Source organism: Ptychodera flava, chromosome 13 (genome assembly GCF_041260155.1).
Source record: "Ptychodera flava strain L36383 chromosome 13, AS_Pfla_20210202, whole genome shotgun sequence".
In the NCBI taxonomy this organism is placed as follows: domain Eukaryota; kingdom Metazoa; phylum Hemichordata; class Enteropneusta; family Ptychoderidae; genus Ptychodera; species Ptychodera flava.
The window spans coordinates 6,980,949-7,000,822 of record NC_091940.1 but is presented as its reverse complement, the minus strand read 5'-3'; the positions used below and the strand labels follow the sequence as shown (position 1 = coordinate 7,000,822).

General features: G+C 34.4%; 1 protein-coding gene across 3 annotated transcripts in view; it reads right to left on the bottom strand.

Annotated features, from left to right (window-relative positions):
• The window catches only part of LOC139147262 (ankyrin repeat domain-containing protein 12-like), a 40,935-nt gene extending 21,162 nt beyond the window's left edge, over positions 1-19,773 (bottom strand). The window contains exons 1-3 of one of the 3 annotated variants that reach the window (XM_070718291.1): positions 19,639-19,773; positions 18,112-18,286; positions 14,707-14,803 (exon numbers count right to left, since the gene is read on the bottom strand). In XM_070718291.1, the coding sequence (XP_070574392.1) occupies positions 14,707-14,803; positions 18,112-18,141 (127 nt within the window). In that variant the 5' untranslated portion in view covers positions 18,142-18,286; positions 19,639-19,773. Of the gene's footprint in view, positions 1-8,164; positions 8,266-14,706; positions 14,804-18,111; positions 18,287-19,412; positions 19,617-19,638 lie in introns of those variants that run through there. The other 2 variants (XM_070718292.1, XM_070718293.1) reach the window with 2 other exon arrangements.
• Between the last annotated feature and the right edge of the window lie 101 nt (positions 19,774-19,874).

Sequence of the window (19,874 nt, the reverse complement as noted above, 5' to 3'; positions counted from 1 at the left end):
GCCTTGCATTTCAATTGACAATGCATGTATTATATCTGCATGTCTGATGTCTCTCCACTGAAGGACAGTGTGAGCTCATTAGCAAATATATCAGAAGAGGGCTTACAGGCTTAAAATGCCCATCAAAAACTAAAATATTACTTTTGACTCGCGTTCTCAATTTTGTCACGTATGTGAGGCGAAAAAATATGGCAAATTGTGGCTTGATGATTTCTAAACAACGTGGTGCATACAACACAGTGCGTGTACAAAGGCCAACTTCCTTATTTAGCAATGCCATTGGGGAAGTGTTTTCCCATTGAGGGAAAGCATCACTCAATATATCCACTTTTGTGTCCCGTGTCAATGACTTTAAAAAGAACAAATGTGAACATACACAGTAACCTTATCTTTTTTTCCTGTTCATGTTTAAAATTGAATGTTAATTGTTGGTCCATCTATTGAAAATAAACAAAATTTTACAAGTTACTAAAAGTAAAACTGAATGAAATTTCGCAGAAAATGTTTTCTGCATGTTATAATCAGTACAAACAATGTCAGAAATTATTCTTCTACATATTTCTGCATCAAAATCTTGCTTGACAAAATCAATTTCTCTTGAAACAATTACACAGCTGCTTTTTTTGTTCTATTTCACCCCTCCATATCTGTTCAAATGTCCAGATTCATTATTGAAGAGAGTAGGATTAAACCAAATCTTGTGATGAAGAGGGGGACAGAGCCCTTTTAGTAAAGAGTGAAAATGCAGCATCTGTTTTGTAAAGCAAACTTAATATAAATTAGAACATGTGGCCTGATAAGAAAATATCGCTGATTTTGACAACTGAAAAGGTCATTCGTTTGATGTACACGCAAAGCACTCAGGGCAACGCCAAATCTAGGCAATTCACATCAAATATTTAGTACTTCTTGACAAGTATTTGAATGTGGATCTGTGTGGGAGATTCAATTTTCCAACAATACCGCAAAGCATAGGGCCACGTTTGCAAAATGTCACATTAAGCTATTTGACACCTCAAGATATCATTGAGATCATTTTCTTGTCGACAAAACAAGAATGGAAGTGGATCATAGGTACCAGTAAATGAATTTCATAAACTTCAAATTTTTTGTTTTTTTGCAGAGCCATATGAAACCAAAAATTTTCTGTAAAATAAATTCCTGTCCCTGATTTGCAGACTAAATTATAGATAAAGGTCAGATTGCAAGGAAGATTGCCTAGCCTGGTCATCAGATATTTGTCATATTTGACCCACACTGAATTGGTAATTTTCATCATAATTGGCACCACAGTCATATCAAGGATTTTTTTTTTATTTCTGGTAAATTTTCACCTACTATATACTACATGTAAATCTTGGATGAATTTTGGATCAAAAGTACATGTAACGCAGTTGGGGTTGAGTTTTTCAAAATGACAAGTCAACACTTTGGTAATGTAATTTAAAAATCTGGGTGTACTTGTATGCTTTGTGAGACTTCTGTTTGATGAATGTTACTTCAGTTAGGTATACTGTGTGCATGTACCTATGTAATGTATATGTACATGCATATAACGGGAATGACGACCGATATAAATATTGTCTGTGTTACTGGTTGCCTCTGCAGAAACGAGGAAAAAATAGAACAAATATTTCAGATTATATCCCTAACAACAGAGCCGTAAAGTCACTCAAATAAATTCAAATAAATGGAAGAATGTGTGTATTGGGTACTGCTTTGCAGCAAGGAAGGATTTATAGTGCTGACAACCTCAACCAATTTTAGAAAATTAAGTAGACCCAAAAATTCCCATCAGGTGACAAATGCATCTACATATCCCATTTACTGAGAAGTCGGTCGGCATTATGTAAGGCTGTGTGAGCAAAGTGGATGACTAACAAAGGATGCTAGCCTTGGCTCACCTCAGATACAATCTGCATCTAACTAACATAATAATCCCTATGCAAACACTGTCTGCAGGCTTCTTTCTCATCCCCTCCCCCACAACTGATGTGAAAACAAACTTGTTCACTGCAAAAACAAAATTTTGAGTTCAATTTGATTTATTTTTCAGTAGCAGCAAAAATTATCTATGTAGTGTGTGTCTTTTTCCAAACAGTCAAGGACAAGAATTTGCACGATTTAAATACCAGCTTTTTTTCCAAAAATTAAAGATTAATCACACAGTGCCATCTGCAATTTTATGAACATTCAGTATTCCAAGCCCTGCACCTGTCCAAAGAAAAAATTCTGTACGCGCTATTTGGTTTGTTTGCTCTTGGCTAATTTGGGTTATTTGTGTTCTGAGTAACATCTCAAAAGCAAATATGGTCAAAATAAAAGAGTCACAAAATAAGTAAAATTACTTGAAATGTGCAATTAGTGTGAGTGGTGGAGAAACATTTTTCAAATACTCTGGAAAAATTGTGTAATTTTGGTGGTACAATGAATAATTAGATTGAAACGATCAGCTGACTTACCAGAGCTACAAGGGGCGGATGCATCACATCACAGCTACGTGAACACTGTGACAGAACTGCCCTGTATCTACAACACTGCCTTCACTAAAATCAATGGAAAGCTACAGACACAACCCCATTGCATTATCAAATTTCAAACCACACACAAATTTTTTTCTGACATTATCCAGGCTGAATATTTTTCTCTTTTATTTTGGTAAAATTTTATCAAATATTTTGAAGAACAATGAAGATAATCACGTATTGTACACATACATGAATGTGAAAATTAATGATTTTCCTTTTTTCTGTCTTTCACAAAAGACATTTTCAAATTATGCACACTGGGAATAAATATCCCAAGTAGAAACCAAGGGGGAGGCTCTAAATCATTGTACAGCTAGATCCATTTAGACAATTAGACTAATCATACGACAAGGACATGCAGGCATAACACATTCGCCATTACCCAAGTTGAGATAACACCACCTATAAATAGTTACCAGCAAGAAACAGGTTAATCTAGAATATGAATCTCAGCCTGACTGTGAAGGAGAGTATGGGAATATTCACCATTTTCAGATTTGATAGTATTAGGTGACCTGTCACTGTGAAGTGAGTGTGGGAACCGTAGCATTGCTTGTTAGTGTGGGCAGAAAGGTCACTGATCAGAAAATGACGACATCAAACTGTTTTCCAGTTCTCATTTTTGAAAATGGCAGTAAGTGGCTGACATTGGCCGATCCAAATTTTTATATTTAACAAGGTTTGAATAAAATAAATTCTCCAATTGCTTATTTTGCGAATGGTTATTATTAATATTACGGTACTATTATTAGTGACTAGAGGAATATATCTTAATCTCTATCTATTCTGCATTGAGACAAATGTTTTATATATATATATATATATATATATATATATATATATATATAATATATATATATATATATATATATATATAAGCTTTGCAAACACTGCATATATATATATAATATAATATATAATATAATAATAATATAATATAATATAATAATATATATATATATATATATATATATATATATATATATAAGCTTTTCAAACACTGCACTGTGTACTGTATACAATATTATTCATGACATGTGAATTCTAGCCCGGTCTAAAATTCAGTTGTCAATCATAATGTTGGTCACTGCACACCTGTAGACGGTACAGACAGGTAGCACACATGGTGTTTTGACTTGATTTGGGAGTAAAATGATTACTGCATTTTTCAGACAGAAAAAAATCCTGGGAAAAAAGCATCAAAAGTTATGGTTTAAAAGTTCAAGTTTTACAAGTACATGTACCTTGTACAGAACAGCAACTATCAGGTTTCCAAACCGACACAATGTAATAAATACAACGAAATGGGTCAATTACTGTCTACTGATTGTAAAGGATTGAAATGTGTTACTGACTCCATTCTCTCACTGATTTATGACGAACGAAAAGATGGGGTCACAAAATGTAGGATGTGGTGTAGTCTGCACTGAATTACATCCACTCACAACAAAGGAAATTTTGTCTACTGTATCAGTGTGCAGTTGTATTTGATACTGCAGTATTGTTCAATTATCTTCTACCATTTTTTTTTACAAATTATGATTCAACCATACTAATGATTTCTATCCTTCCTACACCTACATACATTTTTGGCACATTTGAACAGTATGCAGTGCGTCTATTTTATGAGTGCACATTACAAATTTCCTACAGTATTCATAATGATGTAGAAAACACAAGGTATATCTATATTATTATTCTGTGTGATTATACAAGGCATTTATCAGTCATTATTGAAGAAAACATAATCAAGCTGGTGTGAGCGAGTCTGGAGTACAGGACAACCTTCAGGGTTTAAAATTCATTCTTTGGCCCATTTTTTTTCCAACAGAAATATTCTAACTGAAAAAAATTCAAAATCACCAAATATTAGATGACTGAATAAGTTCTCAACATGTTGAATAGAGTACATACATGTATTCAAGCTACATACATGTACTGTACATCAGAAACACTCGAATCATCCCATCTACCAATATCTCAAATTTTGTAAATTTGACCTTGCTGTTTGAGAGGTAAATGAACAGTAACACTCACTACAAAGTACAGATGGCATTCATAAATAAACTGAATATTTGAAATGCGTGATATACATTTGTCTTGATGATTATGATTGGCAGATTATAAATTGAAGGCCGACCATAAGCAATTTCCTAAGGTTTTTTGTGATTGGCTCATTTTGTCACATCTCTTTGATAAAACCTGTCTGGGAATTTTTGTATAGCAGGTGCCCCGATATCACAAGCCGTGAGATATATTTTCAGACACATTGCTGATTGCTTCTCAGCTAACAGTTTGATACTTCATAAGCTTACAATTCATGATTGAATACTTAAACAAGTATGTACTTCACTGCTGCCAGGGGTTGATTTTGTAAGATCCTGGCCAGACAGGACTACAGCTCTGATAAAATAAAATGAAAGAAATTTATTATCACTGACTGACAGTACGATGCAAATGTATTACGAGGACTTCTGCAATATAAGGATACAAAGCTGTCAGTTGATGTGACCATAGCAGCCATCACTCTGGAAATGTAGAGGGTGACTTATTTTACAAATCAACTGACTATCTTTTGTTTTGAAAATAAAATCTTTTGTTTAGTTATTAGGGCAGGGAGTCGAGATAGCTGTCACTGAACACTGGCATCATTGTCTCTGTTACGAGTAAAAAATTTTTTTTGAGCCAACTCAGCCAGCCTTGCTGTCGATGTATTTGTATTTTATGGGGAACAGTAAGGAAAGACACAGGGATCTGTCAAAATGAAATATGTCATAATAATGAAAGGTAAAATACTGAAAGTCAGAAGCTGCCCACATGTAAATTATGGTAATGGTGGCACAGCATACTATCAAACATACACCCTTAAGAGTGACCTCACGCCTGAATACAAAACCCTACATGTACCTTCTAAGTGCAATACCAGTAGAAATTGTCAGTGATTAGCGAGGTTTTTAAGTATTTCATTGTCAATTTTACACTGAAATTGCAGCTGTAATGATTTTTATGATGTGATCTGACCATAGCTACCCAAGGGCTGAAAAATATACTATGAATCACCATACACAGTTAGGTTCCTGAAAAATTCTAGTGCGAAGGGAACGGTGAAGAAAACAGAACCTGACAGCTCTGTTTGTCCACGGGGCATGCTGTAACATGTGAACCAAATGATATTATGACCTGCGTAATTATTGATCTTGATGCCCTCATAAATTTTGACAACGGAGACAGACTAGCAGTCTGCATGAAGTACTACAATGATTTCAAATTGGGGTTATCAGAAAATTGATATATTTAAGTGCGTAAAATTTGGCTTGCTTGAATTTCTCGATTGCAATTTTTTTCATCAGTAAAACAGCAGCAAATGTTATCACCTAATTCAGATATTACATTTTCTGAAGGTGTTTATAATATTCTAATCACCAACTTGTAAGCAAGTCTTCTCTCTTTGCCACAGATGACAAAAATTTCTTTAACCTTGGAATTCTATATTTGAGTTGATAAGTCTTCATAATTCCTTGAAACATTTACATATATGGTATAATTAGCTTGTTTTGTGAACTGTGTTGATGTGTGGGAGTTCATTTAAATCCATAAGAGGAATATACCCGAGAAAATTAGTCTCCATGGTTCAATTAATACATCTGATCTTCTGTTCATTCTAAGGAATAACCTGGTCACTCAAAATATATAAAAAGGTACCTGATCTTTCTTTTTCCCACTTTTGCTTTGAAACTGGTATTCTGATTTCACTGATGCGAAATACAACATAATTAACGTCAATAAAATATGACAACTTGCATCTGTTCTTGTAATTTATAGCATGTAGATCATTTACATCCACTCAAAAATATTTATCTCATACAAAGTTATCTGCTTAAATCCATTCTGACATAAACATTTTTTTTTCAGAATTTTTAATCCCAGGAAATCAATCATATTCCATGGTCTGCGTAGCCTACAGCTGACAATCACTCTTTGCAGGCAGCATGATATTATCATTACACTGAATGTTCAACTGAACATAACGATGAACATACGTTAGATAAGCGCACTGAATAATTGAAAAGGCAAAATGAAACTGTAAGTAGAGAGGCTGCCGACCTATAGGCTTCTAAAGTTGAAGAAATCTATTGCAGGTACTGTATGACCTTGGATGATGTCAAGCAAACAGGGGCCTTCTGCAAGGGTATTAAGCAAAGCCTTGCTGGGTAATTTCAACTCCACTCAGAGTAAACAAGTGCTGTTGCCTGGAGATAGGCCAGCAGTGAAGATGAAATTGTTGATGGCAGACTGCCGTGTGTCGTTGAATCTCAGGGCACCGAACACTCTCACTCAATGATGTCTGATCAATAGAATAGGTCAAAGTTTACAATACTCACTTCATTGCCTCATGTCCATGGGCAAAGTCAACCATCTTTGTCTGTTGCCGTGGTTTTCAATGCGAGTGATTTGTAGCCACAAACAAAAGCAGTCAACTTGGGAATATAATAACATCAAGGTGTTAACGCCACAGACAGTGAAACTGTGTATGGTGTGAGCTTACAAGGTGATTTGCAATGTTGCATTGCAAAGTCCTTTCAGAAGTCCCTTCGGCTTGTGACCTTTAACACTTCTAATCTACACTGGACCTGTCAATGCAGCCACACATTTTGAATGTGTATGTTCTGATAGTGTGCAAAGAGCAAGAAGATTGATAATGAACTCATTACAAAGGGATTCTAAGCATTTACATCTCACTAATGAACTTTGGATGCACAATGAAACTGTCAGTATTATTAGCAAAAATGTTACATAATAACATTCTATCTCTGTGATAGAGTGTTAGGAAGTGGTTTGGGTATCATCTGCTAATTTGGATATCATCAGCAAATTTTTCTGTTCAATTGGCGAGGCAGATTTAAAAAGAGATTTTATCTAAATTTGATTTTTTGACCTTGAAACTCTAATACAATGTACAGTATAGCCTGACTTCGTAAACAACAGAAATACTTTTGCATGAGAAATAACAACAATATCATCAAAATCTCTTTATGCCAATTTTCACATTTACAAATATAGAAGGCATTGGAGAAATGAGCGAAATTCGATGTATATGCTGTAATTTTTTACAGTGTGTTTGGATTGCCAAACAGTGCTTAAACTCAATTCAAAGACACTATGCTAACAGTGTCAAATGCTTGGCGAAGACATTGGGGAATGGCTGTTTGATAAGATAGGCCTGAGTGAACCCAACAAAAAATACCAGTGTGGGATTTGCTTCGATAAGGAAGCAGCAATCGTGATTCTCTTGTTGACCTCAGTCGGGAAAACCTCATGACTCATTGGCAAAGGTCACTACCTGCATAAAGGCTTTACAACTAGACTTTGATGGTTTTATAACACCTCAATAATCATGGCCACAGGAGAGATCGCACATGTGCTTACACGAGGGCGGACAAACTCAAAACTGCAAAACAGATAATGGACAAACAAAACATGGCACTTCAAGAAAACCTTTGAACTGCAAGAAAATTACACAAACGAAATGTAGGATAAGGTAAATTTGACTGAAAAGACAACTCAGAGATTTCTATCCATGCTCTGACTGCCGGCAATAAAATAGCACAGCAAAGGAAAAAGGGAAAATGAAATACCTGTAGTGTCTTTGTTGTTGGACTATAACTGATTACAAACACATCACATCTTCCACTGTTTACAGATACTTTACAAATCAAATATATTTGTCACTAAAAATAGGCTGGGTCGCCTTATCCTGTGGATTTGACCTTTGACCTCTAGTAGAGCCAGCAACACCATATTGGATGATGCTCGTTTATGTCATCTTCAATTTATTGACAGGCTTAGCCTGGCCCCTTGATCATGAATGACAATTCTTCTTTTGTTTATATCAAATAGTCTACTAACGAACTCTAAATGGTATAATATGTATTGAACCGCTGATTCACAAACCTTCACAATGTCTTTCCTTTTTACTGCATCAGCTGCTACGATGATGTTACATATGATCATCTGCCAATAAAATTTCCCTGTTGCGTAAATCTATGTATGTCCTTGGGAGCACCATGCAGGCATAATTCTTCTCCCTTTTGAACTCTGCACATCATAGAGACAGCTCATGATTCTACTAAATATTCTGTCAGAGCCACCCACAGTACTGGCAGTCAGTTGCTTTTACCAAAGCCTGCTGTCAGCTTTCATGAGCTTTCCATAAGATATTTCACTTTCAAATGACCATTTTGACATTGAAAAACGGTTTTTTCTCAGAATTACTTTTCAAATAAGTTGTAATTATTGGACTCAGTTGACATTACACTGTATACAGCTACAAAGAATTCAAATTCACACTTTGCCTATTCCAACTCTTTCAACTTAATTTAAATCATAATTATTATGTACAGGCAATTTCAAAATTACCTATGCAATTTCAAAACTGCCTGCTTTCGAAACAAAGACTAAAGGGATTTGAATATTCCCAACATTTTCTTCAGATAACTGAGTCTCAACACTACAAAACTGAATAACTTGAATAACTATATATAGGGGCATTTGGCAGCCATTTTCCTTAACCAAGGTCAAACAAGTTGAGATCCAGTCAATACTCAATGTAATTTGCATATGAAGGGCAGTAGGGAGGTTTAGGAGGCAATCACTTGTACTCTCTACTCCACTGAATTCTTTCTGTGTTGTTTTATTGACAATTTGCCAAAATTAATATGAAGTTGTCTGCCTATATATAGACACAGTAAATTTTACGCTTCTGTAATCATGACTGATACAGATTCTGCATGCAATACAGTTGCACACGCAATGGAGTACACAACAGACAACGCAGTATTCTGTTAGTGCTTGTTATATACAAGTTCAGTCATGCTGATAAAAAATCAATACTCCCTCTGAGAGATCACTTTGTGTTTTCTAGCGCAGAGTTCTGTTTCTGACAAGCTCTTTCTAAGATGACCACACAATATCAAAAAAATAATTTGACAAGTAACATTTAACATTGATTGAGCTGCTGCTTTATCAGGCAGTTTTCAGTTTTTCTGTGACAGAGCAGCTGGTTATATCATTCTCAGATGAAAATTTGTATTTTACATCTTACATCAAATAACCAATTTTGAGGTGATCAATAAAATGTGCTTGCATAAAGAAATATGCCATGCTAAAAATATCACCAATATAATAACTGGCATGTGGAGAAACATGTTTGCAAATATCCAACGATATAGTGGCACAAAGCAGTCTGCAGAGCACGCGGTCTTAAAAGGGTGTAAAAATTTATTTTTTGCACGAGAAGCTTAAAATAAATTTGAGTAACAATCTGATGCAACTATTTTAGGATAACATTACGGTGTACAAGCCAAATACTAAGGTCTGTTGCTTCACTGACTTGACTTATATATGATTTGTTTGCATTGACTAAAATTGTCACACAAATGAACAAAACAGAATGACAAGTGTATGCATGAAATTTCATAAAATTTTTTCTCTGCACTCCATGAAATGGCATTGTTTACACATTTTGATGTCCCTTTATATACATAAAAACATTTTTAAATGTTGTGTAATATACAGTGACACACTATTTTGCCAAGTTTTCTCAGAATCATGATTCACACTAGTTGATTATTGTTTTCCATAATACCAAAAAGAAAGATAAAAGATTAAAAGGATTGGTAAATATCACAAAAAAAAGAAACCATCAAAAGGATGCTATGTATGAACAACACTTGTTGTGAGAGAGGGACATTATTTATACCACTGGCCTTATTAAAACTGTGTACTAACAAATAATTAATAAGTAATTAGTCTCATTGAATTCTTAACAGGACAACAATCTCTACATTTTCAAACTTAATAAATGTGGGAACGCTCATTTACAGAAAACTGACAATTCCATGATACAAAACTGAAGCAACTGCATGGGTTAAAATTTATATGTATGTATAAAAATATGGTACATAATAATAAGACCCTACAGATATAACTATTGATGTATTTTCAACATTCTATTGTAAGAGGGATTAAAGTGAACTTCATACTGAAATGGACTACTTTTACTGTTGTCTACAGTAATCTGGATACTATTCCATACCATGTTGAAAATCAAAACACATTCTCAAATTGGTGTACATTGTATTTCTCTGTATTTTTCATTTCAAAAACCTAACCGTGAAATATCAACTTTGGCATGACTCATCTGCTGCAAAATTTATGGTTTTATTGACAGAAAAAAAAAGAAATTGGGCCAATATGTCAAAAGTGAACAGGATATTTAAATGAAGGCAGAAACCTAATAAACAATATTGACACAACCTACATCATGGCCGTATGTCCACATTTGCAAATTGCAGTAGCATTTTTATTCTGGGTTGAAAAACATGTTTTCTGAAATACAGAACAGAGTACCTGATTGGGAAAATTTTACTTCACAAACATCATTCACAAAATAAACAGCCCAGTTGATTTTGAATGTTTAGGAAAATGTTTACCAAGCATGGAGGTTGATGGTCAATTAATGATCTAAATTGAGGTTTACTGCACTTTAAATGCCGTGTGACCGATGGTTGGATGACTCAGACTTCAGAAGCATTGCAGTGAAAAGTGTTTTGCAGTTCTATGTATAACATGACCCCAAAGCCATTCACGGACCTACGAGGAAACAGTAAACTGGCAACTAAATGTTTTACACTCATTAATATTGTAACAGAAGGCCTGTCAAACACAAAATTTATATCAAACATGCAAACATAAATCTCATGATCAATCAAAAATTAGCATTCAACATTTTTTCTTTCGCAAACAGGCCAGTGTAAAGACAAGTGTACAATAGTGAAAAAACACTACACGTGGATATTTCTCTTTTCGTTCTGAAGGAAAATAGAGCCAGTTATTAGATCAGCTGTTTCCTAATTATTTTGATGCAAACGCAATTAAAAGCAAAACAAATTCAATAAATCCATTTGCATTGTGTCATAGCTTAATAAAATGATTTTTGTCATGCATGTGACTATTGCAGCTGATGATACAAAAATAAATCTCAACAGAATGAATATAGTAGCAGCTACTTTGTTAACTAGTCATCAAGGTTCAAAAATAAAACTACAAATTTACAACAGATTTAGAAGTAGATCTGGCGATTTTGGCAAGGAGAGTTTATGAAAACTGTGCAGAACCTAAACATGTTTGGATAACATTAAATTCACAACCTCTGTATGTGAGAACATAAGGGAGTTTACGGAAGGCTGACTGTAGTGTACAGGGTAATTTAACAATACATGCAGACTATGTGCAAAGTCAAGTGCAATGACTTGCATTGACACTACATGATGTACCAAAGTACTTCACAGATCAAGCTTAGTGATCATAGCGGGTGTATAAGTATTAGCTCAATCAACAAGCTCCGCCCCAATGTAAGAAAACATTCCCATCCACTCAGACACATTTGTTATGGAAATTCTTCACTATGTCTTGGAAATAAACATTGTGTCACTTTAACCTGCAATAGGGCTGGCATGTAAATCACATTAAAAGTGTTCACATTTAGTCAGTTATCCGAAAATCGGTTTCTTTCTAAATCTGTCCCTACAGCTGATCTTGCTGACCCAGTTTCATTACATCACACTGTACAAATAAATAATCATCTAATGGGATACTTTTCCAGACAAATTCTGCAAAATGTTGTACAATTTAGCATAAATCTAAATTTTCTTTGCGCTTGCCCCAGATCAGAAAATATCTCTTTGGGGTCAAGGTAGGGACATGTGACTCAGAGGTTATGATTTAAAAGCCTGTATTCAATGCCATTATTTTTAAAGATGCAGAGTCGGTAACCTGTTATGAGATAAGACTGCTTTTGGATTTTGTCAAAACACAGTACATATCACTGAAACCGAGAATGAAAAGTTGATACATTTAATGTTTCCTACTACAGTATACTGAAACTGTGTGAAACACTTTTCTCTGACAAAAGTGCAAGTCACGAACAGTGAATGGGGCATTATGTTCACCAATGTGCTTTCTGAACAACACACTGAACAGCTAATATTTCAACATTTAGACAAGCTGCCATTATTTGCAATTCATCATTTTCCACATCAGTCAAAATTCACGATTATCAATAGGGATAGAAAAACTGTTGAAAAATACATGGATGCTTTGAAAAGATCTCTCACACAGTATCATACATACACACATTCACACAAAGGAAAACAGAACAATAGGAGTTGGACTTACAGTATGAATAGAACCTACCACCACCATAACAGTACGTACATGTACATGCAACTAAAACACCTTTTTTGTTGATCTTTTAAAAGATTCGTTGTTATGAATTTTTACATAACGTTGAACATTTTGAAATCATTCAACCATTTTATCCCTTTTGCAAATATGGAAGAGATGTACTATTCATGTAAACAAATAATCATTTTGTCAGGAACTTTATTCTGTGGTGGTTGGAAAGTCTCAGACTCCATTTTAGTTTTTTTCTCTGTGTCTGCATTCTTTCACTGCAAATCTTCAAACAGAATGTTTTTCACTTTGTCATTTTTCCTCTCAAACTATTTAACGTTTTTAACTCAATTCAGAATGAATTAATTACTGGCAAAAGGCCATTTCAGCTGCTGGCTTCCTGGAAACAGTGAATGGTTGACAAAACAAGGTCGTATCCCAACACACGGTTAATAATTGGCTATTTTCCTTTACAGAAGTCAGGAGTCAGGTTTCCATTGACAATTACACTCTCAAATCGGAATTGGACATTTTGCCATAAAATAAATTCATATTACAAGGGACTTAAAAAACCAACAAAAGCAGAAGTATGAATTTTCCTCTTTAATTATCTTATTTTCACAGCTCATCATCTCAAAATATTTATTTGTGATCAGTGTCTCATACAGGTTTCATGGCTCAATCATTAAAAACTACACATGAAAATTGAATTTAGGGTTAGGGATTTCCATGTCTTTGTTGAAATCAGGGACAATAAGCCAGACTAGTTGACCCTTGTTACTATCTCAGGGGGAATGACCACAAACTTCCTGCTCACCCTCATTAATCATATTTTTTAGATTTTTTTGCCAGATAGATGGTGTTTTATTTTAGAAAGGGTGTGTTTGGCTGGCAATTTCCTGTAGGAGTTACTGAGCACATTGACCTGAAGTAACCCAACTCTTTGTGAAGATAGTAATGAATAGGGGAGTTGGGTCATTCTGTAATAGTGTTGTATGTCAAACTATCCAAATTCCAATTCCTTGGCAAGGAAATCCAGAAACAAAACAAAATAATACACCGGATCAAACATGTCACATTTTTGAAACAGTTCACATGGTAAAATAGTACTTTGAACTTGTAGCAAGGTTTTTTATGGTACAAGAGCTTTAGACATTACAAAGAGAACTAGCTGCAGCAGCTGTAAACAGGAACTCTTTTGTCGTATAGTGTATTTGTAAAAATTTTCTGAGCAGTTATTTTTCACAAAAAGTTCATAAATAAGTCATGGACAAAAATGCACTGATAACAAAACTAGTCAATATCCTTTTGTTTTTAGTTTATGTGTACAAAACATAGTAAAAAAAATACCTTTGTACATGTTAATAACCATATGTTAGTATTACCAGTAAAATGCATGAGTTTTGCTGAATGTTTTTGTAGTATTATAAATGACCTTGACACGGTCAGTGAAAACTAGCACTGAAATTTGAGGAATTTTTAGACTGCACTTTTAAATGTTGATTCTCTACATATTATAAGTTGGAATATAAATGTAAAAGTTGTATTAATATTTACTTGCAGCTTGGAACGCTATTTACTTAAATGACCTGCTGGTAACATGGTACCCGGGATATATTTCTTTAGTTTCTAGTTCTGACTGCTTTGATTTGACCTCATAAATATACAGAAGTATTTCACATGAGAAATAAGTAAATCTATGCACCAATATAGCTTGTGCAACTAAGACCACTATTTCAATATCAAATTTTGATTTGCTTGCTTTAAACAAATTTGTACTCAGATATTTATCATCCACATAATATGCAGGGAAAATGTCACAATTCATACTCAAAGTGGATTTGTTGTATAATCTTTCAGCAATCATCTCAAGGTAGGGACATTTTTGTTAAGTCATGGCACTCCATAATTCATAAAAATTAGTGATGGTATTGTAAAAACTCACCATTATCTTCTGGAAGCGCAGATACGGATGTGAACAGTTTTCTCTTCAGTGCTTTGGATTCTTGACGGGACGGTGATTTCATGTTTGCAGACTTTTCCTGCCAGATGATATAGGGAACAGAGAAAGAGACTTTAATATCATCATTTCTCTTATCAGAACAGTAATCTTGGAGATGATCATGCAGTGACCCCTTTCATGACAGACTATGACCTTTGAACTTTGAAATTTCTCGCTTGTCCCTTCTCGCTGAGGTTGCTCCTATGAATAGAAGGGGGATTCCTAGCAAGAACGAACTATATCCATGCTAAGTACAAATGGAAACTGTGTCGGAGTGATTTGTACATTATACATCTAGGAACAACTTGATGTTTTATTTCCAATGTGAGAAAGGAGCTTATTGACACCTGCAATTTTCTCTCATAAAACACTGGAATAAAAATTTTGAATCATCAACCTACCTACCACACTAATATAAAAATTTTTGCGGAAATGAGCAGTTCTAAAAAATAAAAATAAAATAATTAAGTAATTTGACTGATAAAAATAGATTAATAAAATAAACATACAGAAAAATATATAAGTAAATACAGAATAAATTATACAGACTGGTAAAACACCAATGACATTTGCACACATGATCTGCTTCTGCTCGAAACTTGAATAACAAGAAAAGATTCTATTATTTATTGGGCTGAAAAAATCTCAATTAAAGGAAGGCCCATTTGTCAAATGGTTCAAGAAACAAGCCCATAATCTATGAATGCCTCAAACGACAAATGTATTGCTTTAAGTTATTACAACAACACATTGATTTATTTGCCCACGAAGACGGCAACAAATTGCTCGGATACAGTACTGACACGTTAATATGGTAGTCTCAAAATGTGCATGTCAGTATGGCAATTTCAAGGCCAGCCATGATATAGACTGGTAGAATGTTTACATATTTAATCTGAATTTCCTGCATTTCCTTTTACAGTGAATCAGCATTTTCAACATCTTTCTCATGATCCAGTTGGTTATTTTGTAGATTATCAGCTCAAAGTTCAAAATATGATTTATTTTACTTGTGAATGTGAATTATTTCTGGATACATGTAGCTATAATAACGACCGAAATCACCTTTGGTCTCAGCATAGAAAATTCTGACATGGGTAAAATGGGTGTGTGAATTATACTATGACCACAATTCTTACACATATTACTGACAGAGATGATGTGTATAGAGGAAAGCATTTACAGAACTTGTAATAGACATAATCAAAATATGGGATTTATCAAAATGTAACTGAGATGTGTGTTATACAGACACTGACACATTTCTCATCACTGCCACAGAAACCTGAAGCCAGGAATTCTGAACAACCGCACTAATTACCCACTGAACATCATGAATTTGAAACTAATTATACCAACCAGGAAGTATTCAGGTTTCACTACACCACTCAATCTCACAAGAGCCTTTGACATCATCAACAAAACAACACTGAATAAACATAGTAATCAACTCAATTCCTAGTAAACTCTACATGTACAACGTACATGAAAAAAAAATTATTTTAGTAGTTTGGCTTACATGCTTGCTAATATAATGAAATAGCAATTATTTAGTTGCCATGGTTAAATGACTCCATTTCATAAAAGCATCAGATTACATGACCTCATCAGAACTTTAATTAATCCTTTGTTCAGAGTATAACATGTTATTATTTTTTTTCGTTTACTCCACAAAATTATGCAATGAATTTATCATATCAATTTTCAGACAGGATATTTCTGATTTTCTCTTTTCTAGTGTAATTATGTTGAGTAGAGTTTGAAATACAATTTCAGTCATAAATCAAAACATCAACCTTGTTCGTTCACATTTTTCTTACAGTCCCAGACGGTTTTGTTCATCTGTAAACCTGTTTAATAGTAGCTAACAGATACACACACACACACACACACACACACACACACCACACACACACATACACACACACACACACACATATATATATATATATATATATATATATATATATATATATATATATATATATATATGATAGATAAATATATATAGAGATATATTATATATATATGTGTGTGTGTGTGTATGTGTGTTTATGTGTGTGTGTGTGTGTGTGCAAGGTGTCTGTATAGCAAATTGACAATATTTCTGCAAGAAACTGTTCTTTGTGTTGAACATAAGAAAATACATTCGTACTACACAGCATCTTATTTTAGACACACATTAAGCATAGCAAAAAAGTACACCGTTGACGTCATCTGCTTGTCTCTTTGAATTCACCCTTTGGACACAAATTGTATTCTGGATGGCAAAATGAGACTGACCCTGGATCTGGCCCTTTACCCTTCAATGACCAAACTATGAAAACCCACTGTTTTCAATGGCAAGCTTGGACCCAAGACAGGATAATGGGTGTCATAGGGTCACGCCATAGCACATCTTTCAAGTGTCTGCTGAAAATAATATTTACAAATGTACACATTTATAGCCTGACCCAAGCTGCCAAGTTCTTGCTAAATGGGAAAAGTCATCCTTAGTCACTGTTACTTATATATGAAAAACCTTTGTTAACATTCCTTGTTAAAGTAAAATTAAAATTCTATTCACATCTTTCGAGCATCTTGAATTTCAAATACTTATCTAGAACACAAGGTCATGCCAGCATCATCCGCAACTATGGACCAAAGGCTATCACTGGAAATGTTTTTACCTACATAAATGTTATGCCATGAGGGCTAATACTATAACTTCTGGGCCTCCTTGTTCCTACTGATGTTGGACAATGATTAGGCATTGAAAACACAGAATTGGGGACAAAAATACATAATTGTACACACAATGAAATTGGTAAACCAGGGTGTTGTTACTTTGTCATTGACAACATACCATTTTTCGATAGCTTTGCCTTCTAAGTATCTGACACTACTCAACATAAACACATGTATGTTACCACTGACCTAATTAACACACTCAAGATTGGCATTCCCCATTAAATCATTGAAATCAGATGTTGATTTGCAATATGCAAGAAAAGCTACACTCAAAGCACAAATCACAGCAGAAATAAAATGCTGATAAATAAACTGGTAAAATTTGTAATGTTGTAAGCTGCTGTTGGGTCATGGTTACCGATCATTATCTTATAGAAAAAATATTTCAATCACAAACTAGATATTTTCCAACCATTGTTATTGTTATCTTTTACTGTTTTCCACATCTTCCTAAATAAAACTCACTGAAAATTTATGAACACTAACCAAGCAAATATTAGTGGCACTGAAAATTCACATTTCAGATCTCAATTACCTAATATTTATAAAGCCTAAATTAAATAGATGATGAATAAAACAAATATTTGATTAATGTTGGGGATAATGAAGTATTCTCACCTTTTTTTGAGGTGGATTTCTATCTGCCATATCTTGGAAAAAAGCATGTAGTTGGTGTGTGGGACACTGTATCCCTCAGCTGGTCACATAGATAATGGATACAGTAAAAATCCAGGAAAACTTGGCAGTGATGTTTATGTTATCCTTACACAGTACATCTTTCATATTTGAAGGCCTGCAAGGAAAAAAGACAAACAAATTAGAGCACAGCGCACATAAATGTTGCAACATTTAACCTGACTGATGTATAAATTAATGGCAACATTTTGCTTTTACCCTTTCCACGAGGTTTCAGTCATGCTGAATTTAAATTAAAAATCGATCAGGTTTAATTTTTGTTTCATTAAAATCAAATATTCAATTTCTATCATGATGGGAGTATTGTAACCTGGTATGTTATGGTGAAGAGGGTGATATATTATATCAGACAGACTCATAAATGAAATATGAAATGTTCAAAATTGATTGCTTTAACTGTCACTCATCTGGGTATGATACCAGTCTTTGTATAAATTATCAAAACTGGATATGGTCCAGTTCTACAATTTCAACCATTTCTGTAACCATCAGTGACCTGTGTTGAAACAGTTGAGATTTATCAAAACTGGAAAATATATATGGATGCTACACCCAATGCGACAGTACTCCCATATAAACTAGCCACTCTTCTTTTGTTTGGTGTGTAAAAAGGGATGATTGATTATTGTTCTTCAAAATTATATAACACACTACCATCAATGAACGGTTCCACGTTGACAATGAAAAGTTGTGAACAATTTTACGAACGCCATCGAGCTATGCTCATGATTTGATTTCATTGTAATACTCAATGATATTCGAATATCTAAATATCGAGGAAAACTTATTGTTGTTCTGAGAGGAGCGTGTCCTACATGAACTGGCACATAACCTGTTGCTGTATACCCGGCTCAACTAAGCGTGTGGCATTTTGCTTCTGTTTTGGACGAAGATACAGCATGTTTATACGGTTACACTCATCATACGTTACTTATATGCTTCTTTCTTTCATGTAATAGCAAATAACGGTGTAAATACAATCAAAGCGGACTCGGAGTAAACAACTTCCCGGTGTGTTCAAACGAAACGCCGGTACAACTGCACACCTCATACCGTGCCCATCTACAGCGGGACAATAATTTTTTGTCCGTGTTCATAATAGAAATCGACGCTATAAAGAAGCCCTTTGTCTATCATATATGCAATACCACATATCCCATAACGAAAGTAGAGTAACTATTCCCACTCAAAGTGCACCATCTCCCGGGAAACGTAAAATTTACCATCACTTTCATTCCTGGATTCCTCCCGTTTCCACGATTAACATTGACGTAATTTAGAGAGGGTCCCATCACATTGTAAGTTCGGTTAGCTGCGATCGCTGGCGATCAGCGCCATCAAATTTCGGAGGCAAGTATTGCATTTGATGATCTATTATATGGTGCAAGAGATTATGCCTTACTTTCTTCAGAATTATAAAATTCTTTAGAAAAACTAGAAGGTACCCACCGTAATCAGACATGGCGCCTTTGACTTTACGCGGTAAAAACCCTATGTATTATTGGCTTTTGATCATCATATGACCTCTTTAACGAATTGTTTTGTAACGGCTCCTATCATTGGCTAATACATTTCATCCGAACTTCGCCAAATTTTGGGTAGTAAAGAATCCTCAGTTGATCAAAGCCAAAATATGAGAACTTTTTTGAGTCAAAAATGGTAACATGAACATTTTCAGGCTCGTC